Source organism: Falco cherrug, chromosome 9, assembly GCF_023634085.1.
Source record: "Falco cherrug isolate bFalChe1 chromosome 9, bFalChe1.pri, whole genome shotgun sequence".
Classification (NCBI taxonomy): domain Eukaryota; kingdom Metazoa; phylum Chordata; class Aves; order Falconiformes; family Falconidae; genus Falco; species Falco cherrug.
The window spans coordinates 19,868,077-19,895,823 of record NC_073705.1 but is presented as its reverse complement, the minus strand read 5'-3'; the positions used below and the strand labels follow the sequence as shown (position 1 = coordinate 19,895,823).

At 38.4% G+C, this 27,747-nt stretch overlaps 1 protein-coding gene across 4 annotated transcripts in view; it reads right to left on the bottom strand.

Moving 5' to 3' along the window:
• Positions 1-27,747, bottom strand: part of CACUL1 (CDK2 associated cullin domain 1) — a 55,889-nt gene that overhangs the window by 8,254 nt on the left and 19,888 nt on the right. Inside the window, exons 4-8 of one of the 4 annotated variants that reach the window (XM_055720265.1) lie at positions 25,455-25,550; positions 19,413-19,515; positions 16,894-16,974; positions 6,104-6,193; positions 1,671-1,809 (exon numbers count right to left, since the gene is read on the bottom strand). In XM_055720265.1, coding sequence (XP_055576240.1) covers positions 1,671-1,809; positions 6,104-6,193; positions 16,894-16,974; positions 19,413-19,515; positions 25,455-25,550 — 509 coding nt within the window. The remainder of the gene's footprint in view (positions 1-1,670; positions 1,810-6,103; positions 6,194-16,893; positions 16,975-19,412; positions 19,516-25,454; positions 25,551-27,747) is intronic. The other 3 variants (XM_014283811.3, XM_055720266.1, XM_055720267.1) reach the window with 3 other exon arrangements.

Genomic DNA, 27,747 nt, shown 5'->3' with positions numbered 1-27,747 from the left:
GCACATCAAAACTCTTCACACGTCTAATATCCAGAGGATCCCATACTGCAGAAAGCCAAAAGGAAAAGGAACTCTTAGATTCTGCAAAGAGTATGCAACACAGAAACCTTGACTTAGTTCTTTCTTTTATGACTATCCTCAAGCCCTAATTTCTTCTTTGTCCCCATCTACAATACAGGACACAAATAGTTTCCTATGGATTTGCATTAGTTCCAGTGGTAGAGAATTACTTTTCTGGATGAAACAGGAGTTGCTAAAATATATTCTGAGGATCCCACCAAGTCTCTAACAACTAACAGCACCACAGAAGCATCTAGCCTTTGCAATGGTCAGTATCCTTCCTACTACTCTTTAGCCTTTTATACAGTATCCTCCTCACAGTACCAGCCAAAGAACTTCACAGCCAAGCTGACAAGCCTGTCTTATTCTCAGGTACTTCGTGGAAAAATGTTTTTGAAACATTGTTTTTGTGGATATGGACTGTTACTACTCGAAACTTCATTTTAATTCTCCATGGACTGTTGAAATGCAGTTGTAAGCAGAACTACTGTAAGTCACCTACAAAACTAGTAAGACTGAAAGTTAAGACTAAACTAGAAGTTCCTTTTTTTGTTTTGTTCTGTGCATTACGTTCTTTTGTCAGCATTATATGCCTACTCATTTTCAAAGTCTCAAACTTTTATTTCTTGGGCCAAAAGCACTGCTTTTCTCAGCCAAAGTGCTTATGGCTTTGTTCTTAGTGTCTTAACTCACACATATCTATCAAAAAATTATTTTCCTCATTGGAAAGCTTTACAAGGAGAGAGTTACAAAACCATTTCCATCAGTAGTAGAGTTTTGAAGCTCAATAATTGACCAAGCTCTGAAGAGAGAGATTACTTTCAAAGAAAATACAGGATTATATCTAATAGTAAACATACCCCCATCTAGTAGGTGTTCAAACTACAGGACCAGGTTCTCAGTGTTGCACAAGTAACAGGAAAGATTATGCTCTCTCTTCATGCAGAAGCTTGGGAACAGAGCGCAACAGCCTCCCCAGTCTGATCTTAGATTGTCAAACTACTGCAAAAGTGATAGACTACTGTGGTGAAAGCACTGTGTTTCTGTCTGGTGATTAAATAGCAGAGCACAGAGCAACAGCCACTGCCCAGGGTGAACAATACAGGATATGAACATTTTCCACTGTCTCTTTTACTGTTTGTTCTTCCCCACCCCCCTTCATTACTTGGATGATAAATACCTATTTAAAATAAACACTCGTCTGTATAAATAGCTCTGAAAGTGGAGTAAGAAGTCATCAACTGACATTTTCAGAGGCATCATGAGAAAAAAGTGAGCTTACAGAAAATAAACGGCCAAAGTAAAGGCTGAACAAAAGCACGATCATGCATTAGAAGACAATCAAAACACAGCGATGCATGAACTGAAAGTAATCTGTTTCATGAAAATATGTCAAGACTTCAAATAGTTTACTTTTTGGTACCATCTGCAGGGTTGGTAGTGCTCAAAACATCTGGAATGTTTGCCATACTTCAGATATGTGATGATACTCCAGATGGGAAGGTTATTTATTAATTCTTAAATTATTTCTTCAGGATTTTTAGGTGTATCCGGTTTTACCATTTCAGCACTGTCCAGCTGAATTACTACTTCAGACTAATAATTATTACCTAGTAAATCCATTCTGCATAAGCTCTCTTTGAAGTTTCTGGTCTTGAGCAGCATACTCCTGAAGCTCAGATTCCACAGCAGGGGGTAGGATATTTGGGATGAATTTAGAAAATAAAGCTGGTGCCATCTGTACCCATTCTGTAGAAAAAGGAAAAGCAACAAAACAGGTGGAAGGGATTTTATGAAAATTTTACTCTTTGACAAATGTAACTTTACTCTTAAATACATTTTAGGATCCTGAATTAAAAAAAAAAAAAAACAATCAACAACAAACAAAAAAATCCCAAAACCATCCCCAAAAGCCACAGAAACCAAGCTTTAAAGCAGAACAAATAATCGGCCTGCTAAAATCAGATGTTTACATGTAGATAAAGTAATTACTTTTTGTCATCAACCTCATCACCAAACTGAAATTCAGTTCTTGCTGCATCTCACAGGGCCTGCTGAGTCTCTGGGCACTCTCAAGGACAGGCACTGATGATCAGCAAATTCACTTTGATAATCAGATCACTTGTAACACTTCACTCCAGGAAGCATATTCACAAAGCTTACACCTCTCTTCCCTGAGCCTTACTTCTAGAAAGTACAGTAGTATCACCATACAATCCTGCTTCTCCATTCCCCATTACAAATTAATGCAATTCTCTCGTGATCTTCCAAAGCTTAGATGAACACTTTTTTAACGTTCATTATATAATTTTAACCTGTATTAATTCAGCTTCAGGATAGAAATGTGATTTAATTTCACTACACTGAACATTGCCTTACAAGAGCAAGACAAGAGCAAGACTTCAGCGCTGCTTCAAGGCTTATTATAACAAACACAGAAGACTGAGCAAAGAATGCAATTGGATTTTATCCAGTTCCCACATTTACTTGGTTGATGCCAAGCTTCAACAGTTTTTTCAATGAGCAAACTCACTGAACAATCATTGCCAATATACAGGTGGTTTAAACAAAAACCAGTGCACTAGCCTCACTCATTACAGAGTGATTTAGGTTGGAAAATACTTTTAAGATCATCAGGTCCAACCATTAACCTACCACGCCCAAGTCCACCTCTATCTAATCCATGTCCCTAAGTGCCACATCTACACACCTTTTAAATACCTCCAGGGATGGGGACTCAACCACTTCCCTGGGCAGCCTATTCAAGTGCTTCACAACCCTTCTGGTGAAGATTTTTTTCCTAATATCCAATCTAAATCTCCCCCAGTGGAGGTTTATGACCTGGGGCCATTTCCTCTTGCCCTGCTGCTTGTTACTTGGGAGAAGCCGCCGATTCCCACCTCCCTACAACCTCCTTTCAGGGAGCTGAAGAGAGCAATAAGGTCCCCCTGAGCCTCCTTTTCTCCAGGTTAAATGCCCCCAGTTCCCTCAGCCGCTCCTCACCAGCCTTGTGCTCCAGCCCCTTCCCCAGCCCCGCTGCCCGGCTCTGGACACGCTGCAGCCCCTCCATCTCCCTCTTGTTGTGCGGGGCCCAGAACTGAGCCCAGGGTTCGAGGGGCGGCCCCACCAGTGCCGAGTACAGGGGGACAGTCACTGTCCTGGTCCTGCTGGCCACACTTTTTCAGATACAAGCCAGGGTGCTGTTGGCCCCCTGGGCACCCTGCTGGCTCCTGCCCAGCCGGCGTCAGCCAGCCCCCCCAGGCCCTTTCCCCCCAGGCAGCTCCCAGCCCCCTGCCCCAGCCCGCAGCGCTGCCTGGGGCTGGTGTGACCCACGGGCAGGGCCCGGCACTGAGCCTGGTTGAACCTCATGCAGGTGGCCCCGGCACATCGGCCCGGCCTGCCCAGACCCCCCTGCAGAGCCCCCTGCCCCCCGGCAGGTCAGCACTGACCCAACTTGCGGAGTTGTCTGCAGACTGAGGGTGCACTGGAGCCCCTCGTCCAGATAATCAATAAAGATATTAAGCAGAACTGAGCCCTGGGGAACACCACTTGTGACCAGCCACCAACGGGAGGTAACTCCATTCACCACCACTCTTCAGGCCCTGCCATCCAGCCAATTTTTTACCCAGCAAAGCATACACCTGTCCAAGCCACGAGCAGCCAGTTTCTCCAGGAAAATCCTGTGGGAAACTGTGTCAAAGGCTTTACTAAGGTCCAGGTTGACAACATCCATAGCCTTTCCCTCATCCACTAAGCAGGTCACCTTGTTGAAGAAGGAAATCAGGTTTGTCAAGCAGGACCTGCCTTTCACAAGCCCAGGCTGGCAGGGTCCGATGCCCCAGTTGTCCTGCATGTGCTGCATGACGGCCCTCAGGATGAGCTGCTCCATAACCTTCCCTGGCACCTGTTCCCCCCGATCATAGCACCACTCAAAACAAAAAAAAACCCCAACCAACAAAAACCCCAAACCCTCTACAGACATGAAATGGTACTTTTCATCTCATGAAATACAGTAAAAAGGTACATGTAGAATGTGTTCCCTACCAAAAAGCTACTGCTACTGAATAACTGAGCCAAGCCAAGAAACTGACTTGGAATTCACAACATGAAATACTGAGGTAGGGTATTTCATGCCTCTGAGAGATCATTATAGGCGAGGTGAAAAAAGCATTTCACATTAAATCCAAGTGGGCCAGCTAGCAGCCTGAGCACCTGTCCAGGCTTCAGTGTTTTCTACTGCAGCCACCATGTGCTGGAGTTAGAATTAGAAGACAGTCTTTTCTGCAACGTTTGAATCTAACGGCTGTCAAGTATCTCCAACTTGAAGATAAAATAAAAGAAGAGAAAGAGAAGAGAAAGCTCATGGCCACCAGCCACATCAGCATTGCTTCTCCTCTTGCTCTCTGCACTGCCTAAACAGATGCTTCCCAGTGCTGCTCTAATCCCTGAGCATCTCCCACTGGCCACATTTTTTGCTTTACTTTCCCAGTCACCTGCTCACCAGTCCCCATGATACATCCAACAGAGTATATCCCATGGAGTAAGTGAGAAGCACTACCTCAGAGGAACTCTTGTCTTAATTGTTTCAGAATTCATCCTCAAAAACCAGCACCACCAAAGAACAGCCTTTTACATCAAGAAGTCTATCCTGTGCTCTTCTGATTGGAATAACATTAAAATTCCTCATTTTCTCAGAGGCTGAGAAGTTTGAGAGGCAGGTAATTAAAGCAAATGTCTATCTGTTTAAGCAACAGCTTAAAGGCAGTCACTTGGGTCTTCCTACCCAGCTGTGGAAAGGCAGATAATCACAAATTGAAGGAACAATATTTATAGTTAAATATCTTACACACATAAGGCAATTATTCAAAATCTGATTAGGCCCATGATACCAACCCACGCCAGTTTCTACTGTGTTGTGAAGTATACAGCAAGACAGGGATCATATGAAATTGAAAACTGGGAAATCACAAGTCCATCATCTACAATATTAAGTGCAGTAAAAGAAAATCACACTGAGCTACTTGCAAAAGAATTATACTTTTATACTGATGTATACACCCTTACTTTCTTTGGTACTGAACAGTTCATAAAAATGAAATTAATATTGCCTTAAAAATGATGGTGCAATGTTAATTTTGCTGTTGTAAAAATAATCCTTGCCTAAAGTGCTTTATCCAAGCATTTTATAAACAGAGACTCCACCCCATTCCTGGCTCGTACACATGCTAAACATTGCACTAAAACTTTCTGTAAAGCTTTCCCATTCTCATTTCTATTTCTATAAATGGGGATTGCAAAGCAAAGCTAGACTGAAGCTTAGACATTATCCTTCTCTCTGTCACACCAAGAAGAAAGTATCAGTATTGTAAAAGGAAGAGAAGCAGGTACTATTTATTTATGGATATTCTGAATACTTCCCGTTTCTAAAGTCTTTTCAAACACAGGCTAGAGCTCTACTCGGTTCTCCAAAACTTACAGAACCAAAGATTTTGATACAAAATTTATTAAAAACTGCAACACTATTTTCCTTTCAATATAACTGTTGTTGCACAAGAGGTCATGATGTACTCAGAAATTAAATTAAGCTCTTCTGTGAAATATCATCAACCAAATAATAGCTTCATAGACGAAACGGTCATTCATCTCATGTCAAAGATCTGGCTGTTCTAAGTGTGACTCAATATAATTTTCACCATTTCAGTACTTCCAAACTTCTGCCACGACTGACTCATTAAACAGCGTTTTTTATTTCCACAGAGCAAAAGTAGTAAATCTTCCCTTTGACTCCAGAGCAGAGGCTTTGTTTTTTTTAAAAATGACTTTGGTATTCACATGCTACCTTGTGCAGGTAACAGAGATGGGCAACAATAAGAACCAGGGCCTTTGGATAGTAGAATTATAGATAGAAGCATTACAATGGACAGAACAGAACACACATTCATTTGTTAAACATGCATTAGATAGATGGCGAGCACATACGTATTTAGGAAAATATATCACAACCAAAGTATGAGTGACTCCTGGAAATATTTTTCTTTTTTACCTGGTCGTAGTGTATACAGGCCTTTCACAATATTTGCCATGGTTGAAGGAGTTATTTGAAACGGTGTTGACTGAGCTTCCAAAAGTAAAGCTGAAATAAAATTAAGAGAATTAGCAATTTTTCTAATCAAGAAATAGCAACTCTTACACATACATTTTTGTATCAAAGAAATACAGTAGCTGTACTTTTTTTGTTATCTGATGTCCTGACAAAGGAAACATCCAGGTACCTGATTGACAATTTAGTTCTTAAGAGTAATAACACTTCAGCTTTAAATAGACATTCTGTTCAGATTATATGATGAAAATGTGAAATAAGTTATTTTTCATCCATTTTCAGACAAGCAGCAGGAGTTGCAAGAAAAAACCGAGCCAGTGATGGCTCTAAGTATTCTGATGCAGAACTGAAGCAAACAATTTATTTTTAGAAGCACACTCATACTGTGTGCGCTAAACACCTGGAGATCCACAAATCCTTGCCTTACAGTACTTAGAATCTTGAACATAAACCTAAGGATGGATTGAAAGTCTGAATTAAGTACAAGTAGTGTCAAAAAATAAGTAAATAATCATATATGAAAAGTTGTTTTTCTGAACACAAGTGAATATCTTTATTTCATTCTTGTATCTTCTGTAGTAAACATTGCAATAATTGCATCTTCCACTTGTGGAAAAACCTGCCAATACACGTTTACTGCTTATATTACAATATCCAGCCCTTTATCTTGCCTTGTATGTACAAACCTCAAATACGTGCATTTGAATTACAGAAACACCAAAAAAGAGAAAATAAATCAGTAAGGTTTAAATCAACTGCTGCCTCTCAGTTTTTATTCCTCTACAAAAAGGCTTGAGTAATATATACACCTTTCTGTACTACACGGAGAACTGACTCTTACAATTCTACCTAAAGGGCATGTTTCTTGTGTTTACATTGTAGAGACTGCTTTTTAAGCTTCAAAGCATCTCCAGTTCCAGCTTCAGCATCTGCCACTACAGTATTTACCACAAAAAAAAATATCTTTAGTAGCATGTTCTTCTCTTTCTGAAACTGTTTATGTGGCTCATATAATAGGGTGATCAAAAAATAAAGTATTTCTTCTAACCGTCAAGTAATCAAAGTTGTTATATTTAACTGCTATAGATGAATTTATTTTAAAAAGAACCATCTTAAAAGTGCTTGCTCATTTCAGCTGAAGCCTTGAGGGGGGTGAAGAGCCTGTGATTTGTTTTGTAATGACATATTTACAGCCTTCTTCCCTAAAGATTTTTCAAACAGCCTCTTGACAGCCAAGAAAGATGCACATCATACAGGACATAATGCTTTATAAGGAAGATATGAGACAGTAATGCATAATCCAAACAATGTGTGTGTATACATATACATATTTAATTAGACTGGAGCTACTTCAGCCCAAGCTTCACCGATAGGTTTGCGAAGCATACAGTTCTCTGGACATTTGTTCTTTGTATGCAGACATCAAATTATATTCCTAAAATATGTATAACAAATTATTTAAATGAAAATAAACCTAGGAATTAATACTGACAGACCATGAAGTCCAGAGTTAAAAGTCCCTTAACATTTTGAAAGACGTTAAGAAAATAAACATAGCTTCTTGATTTTATTCCTGATAAACTGAAAATTGTGCTCTCAGTAGTGTCCAAGTTATAACTAGCAAGATGAATTACAAAATATTTCAGAAGCTACTTTATATAACTGTACATGTATAGGACATACTGTGGGAGAGAAAGATGTCATTTGGAGTTGCTTTGGGGACAAACACAAGCATTAACAGAAGCTGTCCAAAACTACATAACTAATTAGAGGGCATTGACTACTTTGATACCTCTGAGGAAACAGAAAATTGCAAGCCACACTTATTCCATCTACAGATGAAACATGAAATACAGTGCCTATACTCTGAGCAGTCATATGTACGGTCAGCTTTCAATTTTTAATTTTTATATTTTTTTTTTTTTTTTTTTGTGAGAGAGAACAAGTAGATGGCAGAGAAACAAAATTTTTATTTTATGGTATATAAGAACCAAAGGCAAGAGGCGATGAGTAAATCAGACTGGTGGCCCACCTCATTTCTGTCAGTCCATGGTATTGGAGACACGCTAGAGATGCAAGATGCTCCACCTTTTATTCTTCCCTTCCAGCTAATGGAAACCCCCACAGCATTCCCATAAGAAGTCCCCGTAACATGCTCAAGGTGCTGACCAACCAAATTATTTGTAGAAGCAACAGTTTAAGAGGATGTTCCATATCTTCAGGATAGTTCACCATCATAAACATGCAATACTATTTGTTACTTTAAGGTAATATTCACTCATGAAGCTCATTTCACTAGGGATCCCTTGAGATAACACGAAGAGATATATTTGCAAAACAAAGCAAGTATAATGAGCAGCCACTTGCTTTTGTTCTAGGTTACTGACCACATTACCTGGCATTAGAAACAGATTGTATGAATAGAATCAGTGGAAGAATACACCTGGAAATCAATCCTACAGAAATATCTTCTTCACCACTTCATTGCAGCTTCAGAAATTAACATTTCTTATCTTTCTGCAACTGACTACACCACACACTACAATGCAAACTGCAGTTAACACATACAGGTATGATGGTATTATCTTCAAGAACAATATAACAAAGTAATGCATATATTTCCTGTTACTAATAAAGAAAACTAAAAGAATATACTATTCATTAAACCATACAGTATAAACTAATCCAGCCTACATGTTTTCCAGAAGCTAGACATTGATACCTGAAGAATAAATAGCACTCCTGTAGAACATGCATTTTCAGAATGATCTCCATAAGAACAAACGAGACTACTCTGGATAGAAGTGAAAAATCTCAGTGCAAGTTTATAGACAAAGATTTAAATAAATAAAAGATGTAAAACTTCCTCATGCACAAATTCATCTTCAGTTTTGCAGCGAAACTATATTAACATTCAATCCTGTATTACTTCTTAAGAGAGGGTCACTTAAACTCAAGGAATAGAAACAGCTGTGCTAGACATACTGAAGTTACCTGTTATTTTACAATCTTACAAAAGTCCTCCAAATACTACGGCTTTGGCTCTAGCCTTATTAGAATAATTAATGAGACTCTACGCACAGAAGTTGCACAGATTCCTTCTACCTACTCCCAGAAGCTCCACCTGCGGCACTTACAAAGACAGAGCAGGGCGAGGCAGAACAAAACTAAGCCTCAGATGAATGACAGTGGTAATGACACTATGATACTATCTGACCACCTCCACAGTGTTTATGAACTAATATTGCATTCTACAGACTAAGTAACCAATATGCAAATAAGTTAATTAACCTGCAAATAGTCTTGAAAATAACTCACGGCAGAATCAAAGAAGAGAAGTGTGGGTTCCCATGATAAAATGTTTTAATTGCAGAAAAGATACAAGATGCTTTGAAATATTGTCGAACTGAGGTAAGACAATACCCAGCATGGCCTCAGGATTTTTTTGAGGGATGGTGGAGTAAGTGAGGTATGAACCTGCAGCACTTCAGGCACTGCAGTAACTGAGTTACTCCATTACTGCACAGTAACGCTGAAGAAGCTTGTCCCTTTATGAAGGTTTAAGCTACCGCCTAATTACAGTGGGGTACCTGAGGCAAGATCCGGGACCCCAGTAATTCCAGAAATAGTAGATGGTATCTTAACAAGTTCAAACTCACTTCTTCATAACTCAAGATTCACTTGCAAAACCCAAGATTTTTAGCTGTTCTAAAAAAATATTTTTCTAAACTTCGACATTCCTTTCAAAATAGATTTTGCTTGGCAAAGATTTACTGTTCTGCCAAAAAGACTACAACTTTTGCATGTTAGCTCAGAAGATTATTTTCATCCTTTTGCAGTAATCTAATAGAAGTTCACAGCAAGATGTTTTAACAAATCATATGTAAGTACACCTTAGGCAGATGTGTTCAAAGTTGTTATTATTCAACAATGCACTTAAAATTATAAAGTGTATTCCCATTAAAAACAACCCCAACAGCTTCCACAACTAAGGTGTTAATTAAGTCAGCTGCTGCTCTCCAGTCTCCAACAGAAGCAGAACTGATTGCTTAACGAAGCTACGAAGTCAAATAAATGTATTCTGGAGATCTTTATCCCATTGTACAAACTGTTCTCTTCAGTGCTTAATTCCAATATGTATGCAATATTTATACTGTTTTGCAGAATGAAAACTTGAGCCCTTCTACAACTGTGCATGAGATATACAGGGATGCAGAGCAGGAACAATGGAGCTCTCATCAGTGCACAGCCTAACCGAACCTTAATAGCACAGATATCATCAGATCACGTGTAGACAAATCTATAGCGTAATGAATTACCTTCTCTCAGCTTAAACATATAGGATTCATCTGACCATACATACCCTTTGACTTACTGTGGTAAAGTCATATTCACCTTAAATGAATTCCAATGGTTCCTGTATCCCAGCCTTTACTCTCAAATCCAGTCCATGCAAAGCACTTGACTGAACCCCACATGCCAGCAGCAATTAAACAGGGAGGGAACCGCTATGGCTGGTGTCCCAGATGCGGCTGTAGATTTTTTGTTGTTGTCCTGGGTTGAGGTTCTTTGGGAGGTTGGTTGGTGTTTTTTTATGGTGGGTTTTTTTCCCCCCTGTTCTTTGGCATTTTGGGTTTGTTGGCTTTTTTTACCTGCTGCCTATTTTATTATTAAATTGACTGATGAACCTTGAGCATATATTACCTTTTCATTACTTTAACCCATGTACAATTTGTACATAACTATCAATCTAGAACTTCAAAAGCCTTTTGCATGAAAATCCTCTGGCTTCACCCTCATGCTTGCAGTTACATCAAACTCCTCAAGATTCTGCATTTTCATTTTCCTTTAAAAAAAGCTAAAAATAATTTTTTAGCAACTTAAATTCTTCAAAAGTTTGTAATTAAAATTTAGATTAGAAATAAAAAGTTGTATTTATTACTAAGCATTTCCCACCAGGCATTTAAGAAAGCCAGAGATTACTTTCAAAATACTCATTATCTAGCCCAAAAGCTTTACTAAGTATCTAATAAAAATGCTACAAAATAAAAATCAAGTCTTAATCACAAGGAAAATATTCAGTGTTGTAGCAAGAATAAATATGAAAGAAATAAATATGAAAGAAATAAATATGAAAGAAATAAATATGAAAGAAATAAATATGAAAGAAATAAATATGAAAGAAATAAATATGAAAGAAATAAATATGAAAGAAATAAATATGAAAGAAATAAATATGAAAGAATAAATATGGAAGCTATAAATGTAGAAATACATACATTTGGACTTCTATAATTGGAAAATAAGATGATATTTTCATGTTTCCAATTTTACGAAGGCTTATTGAAATGGGAACGTTGTTCCTATTTCTTTACCAAGGAGCCAGACTAAAGATGACAGTTATTACTTAAAACTATTATTTTCCTATTAAAAAATTCCCTTCCTTTGAGGTGCTGCAATTTACTGAACATGAAATAAGAAAAGAAAGATAGCTGTAACTTTTTAAAATAACGCAGTTCTCCGATAAAAAATTTAGTTCAGTGACAAAATTTGTGTGTAGATTAAGTGTTATTTAAAGAGTTTGAGTGTGTTCCATAATACCTGGTAACGACACATGCTGTTTCGAATATGGTTACAATACAATTACTTGGCTCTTAGCTGTCAAGTTACAGCTACCACTTCAGTATTAGTGATACCACCCTTAAACTGGTGAGCATGTTATTCTTGATTATTCCATCAGATCTGCAGAGCACAGAAGGTATAAGAAAGATTAATAGCTACAAAATCTATCCTATAGTCCTTAAGAGCGTAGGGGTACCTGCTGAGGTTTAAGAGCAGACTGACATTAACGTGACGATTTTTTAAAAGTGTTTTAAAGAAGGAACAGTCAATTATCCTGCAGTAGCAGCATCCCAGCAATCTCCTCACATGCTGGAAAAGTATAATGTTAAGTGCAGTTGATTTTCACTATCAATTATCTGTGTCTACAAATATTCGGAAGGGAGACAGGAAGGAAGGAGGGGAAAGAGTATGTTGATTTTAAGGTTAGAATTAGGAATTTGAAATGAAGGTCATAAGATCAAACTATTTACCTATGTAGAATTAGCCAGATATTAAACACTGTGAACAAATTCAAAAACTTGTAGATGCATAAAAATCTTGTAAAATTACTTTTAACAAAGACTGTGACAATAAATGCATCCCTTCCCTACATCTCAGAAAAGGATCCTTTATGTTACAGAACCTTCTGGCCCCCCAAAACATCTGCTGTCAAAAGCTGGTATTTCAACAGCTTTATTGCTGGGGAAAAAAGAGTAAATTAGCTTCTTGTTGTAGAGGGATTCTAACAGAAATCATCCCATTTTAGTGTGGTACAAATGCACTGGCATGAATCAGTGTTGTTTTCTTCTAGTGCTCTGCTACATTGCTTCATTTTTAAGGCCCTTAGGAAGGAATCTTCTCATTTCATTTTACCTATCCAGAGGCATGATTCTAAAGACAGACAGCAAGTCACTCTACAGGCAAGTAATTCTGCCTTTTTTCATTTTTTTTTTGTAAGAAACGTATTGTTTTATTTTTCTGTATCATTCTTAAACTTAAAAAGCAAGAAACATAGCTTTATGAAGGTGGCAGAGTAAGGTTGTGCAGATTATCTTCTCATAGTGGTTTTGCACACTTTAAGGGAAAAAAAGTAAGTAAAGCAGTGTCCAGGAGATGAGTAACATCCAATATATTAGAGAAAGAAAGATACACAACGTATCGCTTCTGCCACCACAGTTGTCACTCTGTGTCTCGAAGAAAAAAAGAATAGTGATTTCAAATGCTTAAAGGCAGATTCTACATTAATGCTTTAGTTCAGATTAGAAATGTGCTTTTGAAGCAAATTCACAGATCATCCCCATTTACTGCTCCATGGTTCATATGACAGAGCTGCCTTGGAGTATATTAACTCCTTTTGCGCAAGATTAAACCAGATGTGCTTGAACTACTAACTGGCATTCTATCCACAGGACCAGACATTAGCAAGTGCAAAATAAAACTCGTCAAAACACATGTAAAGGCAAACATTGAGTCCTCAACACCAGCACACAAGTGTTTCATACTCTGCAGACCTGCTCCCTTTACCTCACACCACTTATTAACATAGACATAGCCTAAACCGCGCAAGGCAACCTTCAGCTCTTCCTACAGGGCACACATCTCTATGGTCATCAAAACTGCTGCACCAAACCTGCAATGATGCTCTATCGATTTTTGTCAAGACCAGGACACTGGACTGAACTGACTTTCGATCCAGCTCAGTACAGCCATTCAAGAACAAGCCCATTTATGAAACTAAATGTTTTTTACTTATGAAACATAAGCATTAGATCTAACAAAAATGACAGGCACAAAGAGTAATTTCCTGAATGTAAATGCAGAAGGACAGCCATACAGAAAGGGTAGGGGCAATGTCTTTCGTAAGAAGCTGAAAAATGAGAGTGTTTTTCCCCCTTTTTACAGGAGATTTTCTCTGCAGTTTGTGCATCAAGCCAGTAACAGGTTGCTTCTCATATGCAGATTGAGACAGATGTCAAAATGGGGGGGATGTGAGATCAAGCAGGGAAAAAAGTCAGTCCAATTCATTTTTTCTTGTCTATCTCCGCCAAAGGGTGAGGCATGGGGAGTGCATAAAAAAGCCCCCAACACATCAAAATAAAACCCGTGTCCTTTGTTGTAGCTGTATAGTTAGGCTATGAACCTGGTATCACAGTCCTTCTCTCAGCCTTTTGCACTACTCCTCTTCTCTTGGGGTACTCACAAACAAAAGCTAGATATGGAATTTATTAATGAAATGCATTATATTTGGCTGTGTACTGCTATAAGAGATGAGGGTTCCTTGCTTCGCTGACATCAATAGGCTTCTGGAGGTCACCACACCAAAACACATCTGCTATGTATGTAGGTCTGGGTGCCTACAGAGCAACACACCCTCTCCTGTGTACCACTGCATAAGCAGCAGGAAAATCTCTGCACAGGAAACATGCTCCTTGATACATTCATCAACTTCTAACAGCTCTAACTAGATTCATTCTTTATAACTTTGTATTAAATTTGTACCTGCTGCAACCAAAAAGGACAGCTGGACAACTTCATTGTTGAAGAAAAGTTGCTAACAGCTTTCTAACATCCGATTTAACTTTTCAGGTACCTTTCAGAAAGCACCAATGCAGTGGAAATATTCTTACACCCATCTTTATAAAGAAAAACTTTTCCCAACATAAACAACCTTCTATTGAACTACAATATACCTCCAATAAAAAAATAAAAATTAAGAACACAGAGCAGCAAGATACCTTTACGTCAGCCGAATCCAAGTGACGTAACTGGAAAGAGACAAAGCCATCATACGTAAGAATCTTTTTCACAGTAACTAATCAGAACCTGCTAACATAATGAAATAGGCTGTGAGTCCTCCCCCTCCTCCAGACTTTTTACAAAGACATTTTTCTTGGAAAACCATGAGAAAAATTGCTACTTTTGGTGATTATACATGATAAATTTTTACACTGGGTTTTAGCTCTGTACTCACACAAGCACTGACAAGGAAAACTACATTCAACAATTGCCTACATGCTATTAGAATTTGCATACAGAAAACTGCTCTGTATGCTTAGCTTTCAGTAGCTAATTCTGTAATTATCTTGATATACATCACGAACAAAAATCTGAGACAGCCAGAAGCTGAGAGCTCATGCTTTAATCCCCAATAATCATTTTGCCTGTATGTCACTTGTTTTCAAGCCCATGGTCTAGTTCTGAAACAGTAAATTTCAGGAAATTGCCTCATTCACAGGCTGTGTTATCACCTTCGATCCTGATAACAATTTTATGACCCATCAAGTCTTTTGGCTCTGTTTATTCTATAACATTTTCACCAAGGCCCAAGAGGTTTCCTTTCCTCTGGATCAAAAGGATCTGTTTCTATAATCTATTCCTTACTCAGTTGATTAAAGATAGGAACAAGCACATATTCGCTCCTTAGCACAGTCAATTGGAAATCAGAAGTGTTGAAAAAAGAGGTTTTCCCTCTGATAGAGTTCATTTGTCTTCCTAGTTGAGTAACTTCTGTCCAGAAGTACAGACAGATGCTTCTTTGGGAAGAACCAGCTTGTACTGGGTGATATCACCCAGTACATTGCTCCTACAAGAGGCGAAACCACTTCCTGAACTCAAAACACTAACATGGAAGGAAAGAAACAACTCACACACATACAGATATAAACAGCTGAAGTACTACAGCGATCTGCTAAGGCTACCGCTTATTTGGAAGTGCTATAATCAATCTGATACAGCCTACTTTCCCCACAAACACCATCACAGGCAAAGACCAAGGAGAATTCTTCTCCTCAGACTGGCTTCTAAAACTGCTTTCACCTATATGACACATTTAAGTTATTGTTGTTTTTCTTTCCAGTATCGAGATGTTGAGAATCTGATCTACCTCCCAGAGCAGGACTCCAGCCCAGCAGCCACCCTCCTCGTTTTAGTTTCGGGAAGGAGAACAGGTGTAATTGCAAACTCTTGTAATTGGAAACCAAGAGATCTACCCACCAAGGACAAACACCACTAAGCTGTTAATAGCTTTTCCCTTTTGTTAAGATTCAAAAGCAAGTTTGTTACAGGCACTAAGCTGCCAATATTGAAAAAAAGTAGCAATTATTTGCAAATACTCTCTGCCACTGGATTTTACCTACTGCAAGGATTAGAAACAAGAGTTTCAGGAGCTGTTACTCCTTTTCACCACTGAAGACAGTTAAAAGTTTGCAATAACTTGTCATTCTTCTAGACAAAAGAACAAACAGGCAGGATGTTTCCAGAGCACTGAGATCAGGTCTCACCTCCAGGAGAGACAATGGCTGCACAAGGAGAAAACCCATGTGTTTCTGATTTTTTCTACTTACAAGTCAACTCATGCAGGACTTTAGCAGGAACAAAGACAACATTCTTTGCCACCCCTTCTCTAGTGGCAAGGGGATATTATCTGCATCCCCCTCCCACCTCCCACCCTGTTTCTAAAACTTCTTGTAAATTAAGATGCTGTATCTTTCCTTGTTACACTCAGTTAAGTAGTTCTGCATATAGCAACTTCTCCCAAGCCATTTAATAGAGCAGTCTTATCAGCAATAGCCAGCTTTGGCTTTGTAAGGAGAATAATCAGGTTATATTCACTTAATTCAAATGCATCCACTTTAATTTGAAGAACACTGACTTGATAAATATGTGTGAGTGTAAAAATGTTTCACAAAACACAACTGTGTTCATGGATCTGTGTATTATATTATTTTTCATGTATTTAACTGCTCAGAAGTACTCTAGATAGTAACGCGCTTTTAAAAAAATACCAACACATTTCCTCTACACAAAAAAAGGAACCAGATCAGTGCTTGGGCAGGCAAAATTTGTCCAAGTAAAGGTCACATAGGCAATACTTCTTCTGTAAATAATGAATTCACACCTTAATCACTCTATATTCTGCAACTAAGTGCTCAGATAAGTGCTCCCACCACAGAGACCATTGTACCACAAGTTCATTTTGCATCTTCCTGCCTTCAACCACACAGCACAAGGACTAGGACTGAACCAACCACTGGGAATTTGAGCAAGATCAAACACTTAGAGATCTGTGCTGCACTGCTTTTCTGTCTCCCCCCCCCCCCATCTTTTGAAGAGGAGCAGGAACTTTAACTGACCTGAAATGTACTTACAGTCCTTCCTGAACACAGCTTCAAACAGCAATGCCAGCTTCCAGGCTCTGATAGAATGACAAGAAGCTACAAACAAAAACTCCTTTGTACCAAAAACATAGCAACAAAATTTCAAGAGCAAGAGCAGATGTTATTCTTGTCCCCTGTGCCTAGATCACAAACTGATTAACCATTTTACTCTGTTTTTTAAAAAGAGAGGAAAGGCATGCTTCTTCTCACTGAAGTAGCAGCTGCAGCATCCCTAAAAAATAGCCCCAGGATTTCATTTCTCTACAAAGATCATAATTTCATTTAGTTTTGTAAGAGTACCCACTCAAAACCTTGGTTTTTTCATACAAGAACACTTTTCTGTTGAACCAAATCTATATCAAATATCAGGAAACAGCACCACACACTGACAATAACATCAGGAAGTAATTAACAAACACTGACTGACCCTATTTTCATAGGGCCCTTACACTTCCAAAACTGAAGGCAAGATTCTTTCTAGTTTGCTGAAATTCAGACCACAAAAGAACAGCTGAGAGTGGCAGAAAATAATACAATACTAGAACTTTTTCAGCACCTCCAGAGCACTATATCATGTGCTGTGTGTCTTTAATTATTTCCCAGGAGTCCATTAGCAGGTTTAGAATTTTATTTAGGTATATTTTTACTCAATTTAAAGATCTTACTACCCAAGATTTAACCAAGTCAGATCACAGTTCTGAGTTTATACATGTCAGTATATATCACTTTACTTACAAGTACGATAAAGACTAAATAACTTAGGTTTAACAAGCTGACAGTAAGACTGAAGTTGCTCTAAACAACAGACCCCATATACAGCAACACAGCTGTATATGTGTGTAAGCTGTAAGGTGACAGCTTACTTTCATTTTTCAATGTTTTGTTTTGATTTTACTTCTGCAACTAATACAGAGCTGAGAAGTATTTCAGGTTTCACACACACACACACAACCACAGGTCTTTTGCTTTCAATAGTTCACCTGCAATTTCTATTTGATTCTCATATTATCATCCACAGAAAACTAATTACATAGCAACATACACCTGACATTGTTCTAAAGATTTGACCTGTTACCTTTGCTTTGTTATTAAAAAAAATATCATAATAATGTTTTCATTACCTGCAAAATGTATACATATGCATACATTAAAATGTATTAAATTTTAAAGCAATATAAGCAGAATTTACCATGGTCCTGTCACAATAATCTTCCTACTAGGTTTCATGATACCATTAAACCTCTTTGGCACAAAATAAAACATCAGGTCTATGGGCGGACATTCCTCATTGTCCTGCTATTCCCAAGGTGATCTGATCTGCCACACAGCTAAAATCTCTTCTTCGGGAGACCTTTGCAGATGGCAAGAGCAAGACGGCATCAGAGATGATGATCTCCCACTGTTGTAGGGTACCAGGCTCCCTGATGTGTGGGTAGTCACCTTTTTCACCCACCCCTCTCCCAGGATGCCAACTCACAGTGACCCTAAAACCACAGCAAAGCTCCTTTCCCTCAGCCCTTCATTGGAGAGAGGAGGGCATTGCTACCCAAGTAAATACAAAAGGAGAAATACGCTTGACTCTAGTAGCCCATCATCTGGCCTCCACTTGGCATACAGATGCCAACTGCTTCAGAGAAAAGAGGAGGGGAGCAGCTAGATGAAGACAGAGACACTGCAGTAGGGCTGAGTTACAGAAAGGAGGACACCTGGCTGGGCACTGAACTCAACACAGGGCACAGGAACCATCCAGTTGCACAAAGCACCTACAATTGCAATTCTTCCAGCACACTGGTCAACTGCTCACCACTCTGCAAACTCTTCCAATTTGAACTCCAAGTCTGATTACCTCTGCCTTTGCTAACTGCCCTCTGGAGGGGCTAACTAGGTCAGTACCGAGGTCCCTATGCTCACACAAACACACACAGATGGTGGCAGGTTGCAGGCAGACTCAGATTCGCCACAGGAGTTACCCCAGGAGCACTTAATGGGAAGTGTATCACTTAACACGTACTCTATTTGCATTAACCCATTAGCTTAACAGAGAAATTGTTGTCAGCATTATGCAGTTCCCTAACTAGCAGGGATTATCCCAGTACATCATGACAGTATCCCCAGCGGTATCATAATTCTTTGACCACACTGCATTATTAATGACACCTGTCAGTATTTTGATAATGAAATTGAATAACAGCATAAGCAACAGGACAATGAAACATTCACTATGTCATAATCACAAGTCCTAAGAGAAAATACATATTGGTACCCCCAGCTGCTCAAGAAAAACATAACTTCATACAAAGTCATATTTAAAAAAAAAAACAAACAAAACTGAAGCATGCCACATTTCTGCATGTGGAAGTCTTAAAAATAATTTGTATTTAACTTCACTAATCTTTTGCCATTTTCTCCCTATTTGCTGTGGATTTCTGCAATATCTGAAAGCACTGTAGCTTTCCAGACTCCCATTAGAAGAAAAAATTGACAAGTTTACTTACGCATTAGGTTGTAAATGTGCTTTTCTGCAACATGTTCCGTAAACAGCTTTATAAGGTCATCTTTTAAGTCTCTGTTAAGCTTGGTTTCTATGTAAAATTTATTCTGGAAAATAAGACAGAAGGTTTCAAGTTTGTTTTTTGTAATAGCAAATAAAGCAAACTTACTTTTTTCCTGAATAAAAATAGTTCAAAATTTACAGGTCAAATATTCTAGAGCTTTAAAAGTGCCTCCTTGGTGACTGCATTTATACTAAATAGAACATTCCTGTACAATAAAAAACCATGTATTTAAAATTAAGAACACATGTGGTACTACTGGTAACAAACCCACTTACATATAGGTGTTTGGTTGGGTGTTGTTTTTTTTTTACTTTATATCTACAGATACATCTCCATATCAATCCAGACTGCTGAGTTTGTAGAAAAAACACTTCATTTTAGAACTAACACCAAATAAATGCTCTAACACCAAAGTAGGGCTGGACATCATGTTTGCAACAAAAGAAAACATTTTTACTAATGTCTAAAAGTGATTAAGCCATTAAAATAAAGACAAATCATCAGTACAACTATACACTTCTGTGGTTCATCATGGACAATCTCAAGAGGGTAACTACTCAGAACTAATGAACAGTGGAAGTGACATATACAAATCTACAGAAAACTGAACTGTATTAAGATCTGCAGGATTCAATTATCTTGACCCACTCAGCATTAATAATAAATTCACCTCTTCAGCCCTTAAAGGAAATTCTATTCATGAGTTCCTTGAGGGCCTCTATACCCAACGTACTACTTGGTGTTATTTCTCAGTTTCCAGCCTGCAATTAGTAGCAAGATTTCTTGTCTGTATTTTATTCATAGGTGAGTTTTAAAAGCTGGAAAAAAATAATTCTTTCAAAATAAATCTCTTATCATTTTACAGCACTAACATGCAAGTAGAACAACTGAATTCATCTGGACAACTTGTGTAGAAGAGGTAACCAGATATTGCAGAGACTGTAATAGAAAATAAACTTAATCAAGAAATAAAGACCTGGAACGCTTATCTAAAAGATTTACTAGAGGAATGGATATCTTAAGGGAGAAAGGTTTTTCCACACACTAAATCAAGTTCTTCTATTCATTAAAGCATTTAATATAATTGGAACAAACCCTTAGAACACGATTAGAGCTATCTTTACATTTTTTGTGTGAAACCCATTCTCTTGGCCATTACCAAAACTACACATACCATAATAAACCGTCCATGCAGAAACCACTTGAATTTTCAAGGCAAGCAGTTATTTACTATTAATCACAAATGAAGGCAATTTGAGGGCTGAATACATGCCCCTACTGAAGTTTAGATTTGTTGCAGTGATAGACAACAATCTCAAAAAGATATTTTTTAAAAATTGAGTAACTTCCTACTGCTGGTTCCCTCCCTGAAGCTATCCTACCTGCAGAGGTTTTATAAAGGGCTGTTACTCAGTTGCTTCCCCCTCACCTAGGCCTGTTCTTTGAAGAGACTGAGGGAAAGGCTCCATAGACATAATAACCTGTCTCATAAGAAACAGACTAACTTCACTTGTAATATTTCTGATCAATGCTGAATCTCAATTGCAACAGAAACTCACAGCAACTGAAGATACACATCTCCTAGGAAGTGTTGAGCAACACACCACACTACCTCCTTCATCTGACCTAACTTCCTGAACCACTTCCACATTGAGCTTCCTCACCACATTCTACCACACAGCCACTGGTGCGACACACTGGAGAGACCAGAACATCACAGCACAAGCCTACCGACCCGAGTCAAACCTGACAATGTCAAACTACTGATTCTGCTGATCCTTATGAGTTGACAGATGAGATGCACCCAGCTAAGGAAATAGCTTACTCTGTTCCTTTCCCAGTCTCAAAAGCTTCTTGCATTAAAAGCAGTTGGCAACCTACAAACTGTGACGCTTCCTTTTGTTGAAGGGTTGGAAAGCTTATACCTTAAGTTTCATAGCAAGAAAAACAACAAAAAAACCCCAACAGCAGTTTCAAGCAGAAGAGTTACAACACAATGCTTTCACATAGAACAACTGTAAAATACTTTCACATCTGCTCACTTGGAAACACCTTTTGAAAAAGATGTTACACTTGCATGAATTTAAATAGACAATGAAAAATGATCTAACCAAGTACTTCATTTCCAGTCCACAGTGCTGAAAGGAGGTAGCAGAATAACTATCACCTTTCTCATTCTTGTTAGTGGAAAACCAGGAAGATTTTCTGTATAAGATGTCACTACCTAGGCTGTACCAGTATTTATTGAGAAGTGTGTCAAGTCACCTAAAGGTCTAAATGACAGGTAAAAAGATAAGCAGATATAAATAACTGAGAAAGTCAGATATGATATAAGCATTTCTTCTACAAAACACTGTATCAGTAAAGCAATCTGGCAAACGTTAAGAGACGTATTTGTGTTAATACCATTAAGAGGAGATCAATAAATACTAGAAACATAAAAAACAGTGTATGAGTGCTTATCATCTCATCCACATATAACTATATATATACATATATACACACACACTTACACTTATGTATACAGACACACACAAAATGCCCTCTAGCTCATAAGCAACAAAGTGCAATACCACCTAGTAGGAACAGTAATATTTTAGAGGCAATATGAGTTTTAATCATTCATATGTGCAGCATACTGTGATATGTACAACCTGTAAGCATCCAGAATAGCCTCACTTAGATTACAAAGCAAAGTTATTCCTTAGGAATTATGCTTAGGAATGAAACACTATGTGCTAAGCTGACTTCTAGTTTAATTTGCTTTATCTTCCCAGAACTTTTGAAGGAGTTCAAACGCACAGAACTTTGGAGGGATAAAAGCATTTTGGGTCTCCATGCTTTCTTGAGAAGTCCACTGTAGCAGCATAAGACCGAAAAAATCCATCATCATGTGATAAAGAAAACCACTAATGCTCCTAACAAAAAAAGGAAAAACTCCCCTGATTGCAAAGTCAGCCCTCTCAAACATCACTCAGGATAAGCTCTGAAACAAACCTTGGTCACCATACACAAGCAAGTTAAGAAAACATCTTTCCTGTATTCCCACCATTCACATACAAGAACATTATTTGGTATCTATCAGGAAAAACAAAAAGTGTTGCTGTTGATACCAAAACACACAGGACTAAGCCCAAGGCAAAAATACTGTACCTTTTCTGGCCACCAAAGGCCAAAACCCAAGATTCCAGTTGTACAAAAAAAACCCCCACAAACAACCTTGAGCTTTTCCTCAGCATCACAGAATTAAAAAAAATAATATTTAAATGTATATTAAAAGTTTTCCTAAGCAGTGATACAATTACCCTTTCAGAACAAAGTTTATCACTGCAACTCAACTGCCCAAAGCAATCACATCACTACCAAAAAAGGAAAGCCCTGCCACCTCTGCTAAAAAGGCAGAGCTCAACAACTTAGTCCTCTTCACTTAAAAATACACTGAAAGTATGTATTAAAGTAACTGCAAAACTTTAATTTATACTGTAATTAGGCTTTCACTTCTTGCAATTGTTTTTTAATTGTATTTTCTTGTCTAAATAAAGGAAGCCACTGCTGCTGCATGAGAGAAAACTTGATTAGAACCTACAATGTAAAATTGCAGGAGTAGCTGTACATAAAAGTACTTGCAAATGCATACAGAGAAAAATGAGGCAAACATTTTTCATTCTGACTTCTCTAGAGATATTTTCCACATTATGCACAGCACTGGTTAATAAATTATTTCAGAGAAAAAGTATGAGACTTAATTTGACATTAGTCTTCAAAGCCAGCTATATAGCTGAGCCAAATCAGCTCCTCTTGCTGCCAAACGCAACGCTAACACCTAGGTCACTAAACTCTACACAAAAGCAGGCTTATAATAAAGATGGGGGCAGACTTTTTAGCAGGGCTTGTAGCAATAAGACAAGGGGTAATGGTTTTAAACTATGAAAAGGTAGATTCAGACTAGATATAAGGAAGAAATTTTTCACTATGAGGGTGGCGATACACGCACAGGTTGCGCAGAGGCAGTAGATGCCCTATCCCTGGACACATTCAGGGTCAGGCTGGATGGGGCTTCAAGCAACCTGATCTGGTTGAAGATGTCCCTGCACACTGCAGGGGGGTTGGACTGGATGTCCTTTAAAGGTCCCTTCCAACCCAAGCCATTCTGTGATTCTGTAACTCTCAGGTCTAACTTGAGTTGTCATTTAAATGAGAAAGTGTTTGTAGGAACAGAGTTTTACTGTCTGAAGAAATCACTAGTCATGCTTTAAAGAAGCTTCTCCTTTAAAACTGCAAGAGTACTTTGACTTCTCTTTGTCCTCAAATATAAAAAAATTACTAACTACTCATTTTACAGGTTTATTACTCATTAACCATTTTTAATATGTTCAGATATCAGACTCAAATTCTAAATAAGAAACCACAGGATACACAGCACTCCTCCTCTGAAGATACAAACACCGCATCGCAACTGTGTACAACACAAGCTATCAAAATCTATTTGGCAATTAATTATACCTTGTCTGGTCATATAGACAAGGCCTATAATGATTAAACCTGTCTGTCTATATGCTCTTCATGAACATTTTTTCAATCTTAGTTACTACAGTCTTAATTGTTAAGGACAGATTTTGACTTCTGTGATGGAAGAACCTCAGTGACAGAAATGAGCATAAATGAGCATTCAATAAGTACACACCTGACCAGCTTATCTCCATTTGTAAATGGCTATTAAACTATGAGACTGCTTAAACACCTGTCTGCAATAAACAAGTTAAGCACACATAGGTGAAAAAAATGGCTAACATTAAAAATATCTGAATGCAACAGGGGGAAAAACTCCCTTTCTAGTTTTTCCCCAGCACTTCACAACAGGAACAGGTGATAAATAAATAATAAAACGAAATCATCACTAGGAACACATCCTTCAGCTATTAAGTGAAGCTATAGCAACTGAACTTCACTCTGTATTAACTAGACAAAAGAGCACATTAGAAGACACCCAGTTCAAGAAGAAAATTAGTCCTTTAATGCAACAAATCTGTGTGGTAACTCTATGCTGAAAGACTGTGGCAAGTTACTCCGTTTCAGACACATTCTCTGAAATGTAGGAGACCCTTCTAAAAGATACTGCTTCCCAAACTCTGGGAAGCTACCACTGAGAATAATTTTGAAGAGGTCAAGATTTATTCACTCTAAATCAGTTTAATACTTTTTTCTTGAAAAAAATAAAAACATTTCTTGCCCAACACATAGACACTTTGGGTTTTATTTCTAAGTGATGCCAACGCAAGGATGGTTTCTGGGAGAAGGATAAATTCAAGCTTAAGTTATTCATTACCATAAAAAAACCCAACAAACACCCAACAAAAGTCTTGACATTTTGACAAAAATTTTTCATTTCTTCAGAGGTACAGAACACTTCATAAATTACAAAATCAGCATGACATACGCTTATAGCCAATAGTTTTGGAAACTCTGCAAGTATGCCTGACAGTGCTATGAACACGTTTGTCTTCATCCAGTCAATGCTCAATCATGTGACACAGACATTTCCAAGAGACATTTCTTTGTCTTGTCTGAATCTGTGCAATTTAAAAGCAAGAAACAATCATCTTTGCAACCTGCCCAAACTGCCAAGTCAACATATAACAAGCCAATAATTATCACTGTTCAAAAAAGATATAAATAATAACCTATTTGGGACAGCTTTTTTCCAATCAAAACAAAAAACATCCATCCACCCCCACCCCCACCCCCCATTGCCAGGAAAGAAATGTCAGGGCAGAAACCAACTGCAAAATTCTACATTTAAAAGCACAGCTTCCTCTCCCTCTCCCCACACTACTTGGTTAGTACTGTTATGCAGGTAGCAAAGCAAAGCATGACTCATAAGTTCCACAAATTAAAAATCATTACAGCAGCGTTTTATTCTTTTCACTTTCAGTCAGAATCTTGTGTATGGACATTATTTGAAAAGAATATTCTAAAACTTACCATATATATGAAAAGAGGCACAATGCTCTGCAATGCTCCCATATACTGTCCAAGGGCTATGTTAAATCTTTCAATATAGAGATCTGGAGGGCTGGCCTGCAAGAAACCGTAAAAGTCAGGTTGTAATTTGAACAAGAGAAAGATCTGGAACAGTATGGGCTATGCTTTCATAGCAAACTCAAAAAACTACCAAGTATTTGAAACACTAAATTTGAAACACAAAGCAAGCCACACACCATTCCAGAGTTTCTGCTATAAGTCCCTCCAGCAAAAACAGTTTTTCTTCAATAACTGGTTTTTGCCTAGAACCATGTCAATGCCCATTCAATAAGAAATACAGTATGACTGTAACAAACTAGCATTTAGCATATGCAAATAAAAACACATATTAAAGACCAAACCTTTGTTTTTGAAGAATTATCTACACCTAGAATCCGTAACCAAATTCCAGCAAGTGCTGCGATGTGTGCTCTGACCCCCCTGCAGGGTTTTACTCCAAGGCAGCAGGGTGGCATTAAGCTGCTGCTTTGCAGGAGCTAGCAAGTGGCACATTCTCCAGCTCCAGGGAATGTTCTCCATCACAGAAAACATTTTAAAATTTTTGCTGGGTGACCTAAGGCAAGGCAAGTACTCAGGGTGTTGAGTTGGAGGGACTGTGAAGCAGTGTTTGCAGATAGTGCCCCACATCTGGCGTCCTGCACTCCAGATCAGGCCCATGAAAATCTACGGCAGTGCTCCGACACGCAGCATTACCCTCTAGCCCCTACACAAAACCTGAGTGTGCCAGCTTGCTTTATGATGGACCCTGCAGAGCCCACAGTGACAGCGCTTCTGTGTTCTGTGTACAATACCATCTTTCCCAGAGAAGGAAATAAGGCAGCTAAAAAGATCTGCTCTGCAGCAAGCTAAGTTAAATTTAGAAAGTGACCAGAAAAATGGGAAGCACTAACCACTGTTTCTTTTATAAATATTTATTTGGAGGGATGCAGGGGAGCTGCGTTAAGGCATTCAGGAGTGCACTTACACGCCCAGGGATGGAAGTGTAGCTGGGGTAACATACTCCTCCACCATCCCACCTCCATCCCAGCTTACCCATGTGCTCTGGCTCTGGCCCAACTCCTGCTTTCCCTACCATGGTCTCTTCAGAGGGAGGCGAGTAGCTGACTGAGTTTCTACTGTTCATATACATGTGCACACCTGCACACACCCAAGGACAAGTGTTGCTTGCTAACAAGATGCAAAACTCCTCTTCCCTTGCACTATTTTCCTCTCTGACTGCACCAAGCCAGAAGAGGATGGAGAATGCAGCAGCGACTGGGACCCTGCAAGAAAAAAAGCTCAAAGATTTTTCTAAAGCCAGAGCGTGTGTGGCATGAGAAATGCTCAAAGCTAGCTGCACCTCAACCACCTTACTGGAACGTAAAGCTCTTATCTCTACAAAGCAGATTTTTCAGCCTTTGTAGGGACATTCACCAGGGGCCCTAAGAGAACAGTTAAAATTTATGTTGACTTCTTGCTCTACTAATATTCTAAATTTATAGAAGTCTGGGTTTTTTTTCTTTAAACTAGCTTCTTTTGCTTCCCTCCTTAATATGCTTAATGAACATGTGGATAATTTTCACAGCAAACACCGATACAGAGCAGACATTTCAAAAAAGGAAAGCAAAACTGGCAAAGGAATAAAGACTGTTATTCCATATGTGGTTGCCAAATGTTATATATGGTTATTCCTCATTTTGATCTTAAGTTTTTAATCTTATTGCAGATGCAGTTCTCAGGGGTGGCCAAACAAATTTTAGTTCAAAATGCCAACAATGTATAAAAGTGGCTATGAACTCAAAGGACTCCCTTTCATATATAGTTACATATATAAATTTTTGCAAATAAGATGCAATGAAATCTGCATTTCTAAGCAGTGTGTATTCCTGCTTCGCTCATTTTCAACCTCAACTTTAAATATGGTTATACCCTTTGATTTGAAAACACTTGGTATACAGTTTCTAAGATTAAAGAAAAAGGAAAATTCTGCTTCAAAGAACATGTCAGACAAAAGGAGACCATAGCCTGACACAGGGCACCACTCTTCTCTCACTGACAATTTGCACTTTTCATTAAAAAAGAAACCAAAAACAACAAACAAAACACAAAACACAAATAAAAAAACCACCACAACAAAAACCCAGAGACAGTTGTCTGGACAATGTGTGATTTAATTCCATGAACAGGCACTAGGCAATAGTGTACAGCCAGTCTGCCAGTGTTTACAGGGGTATTAAGGACTGCTATCTTTTTC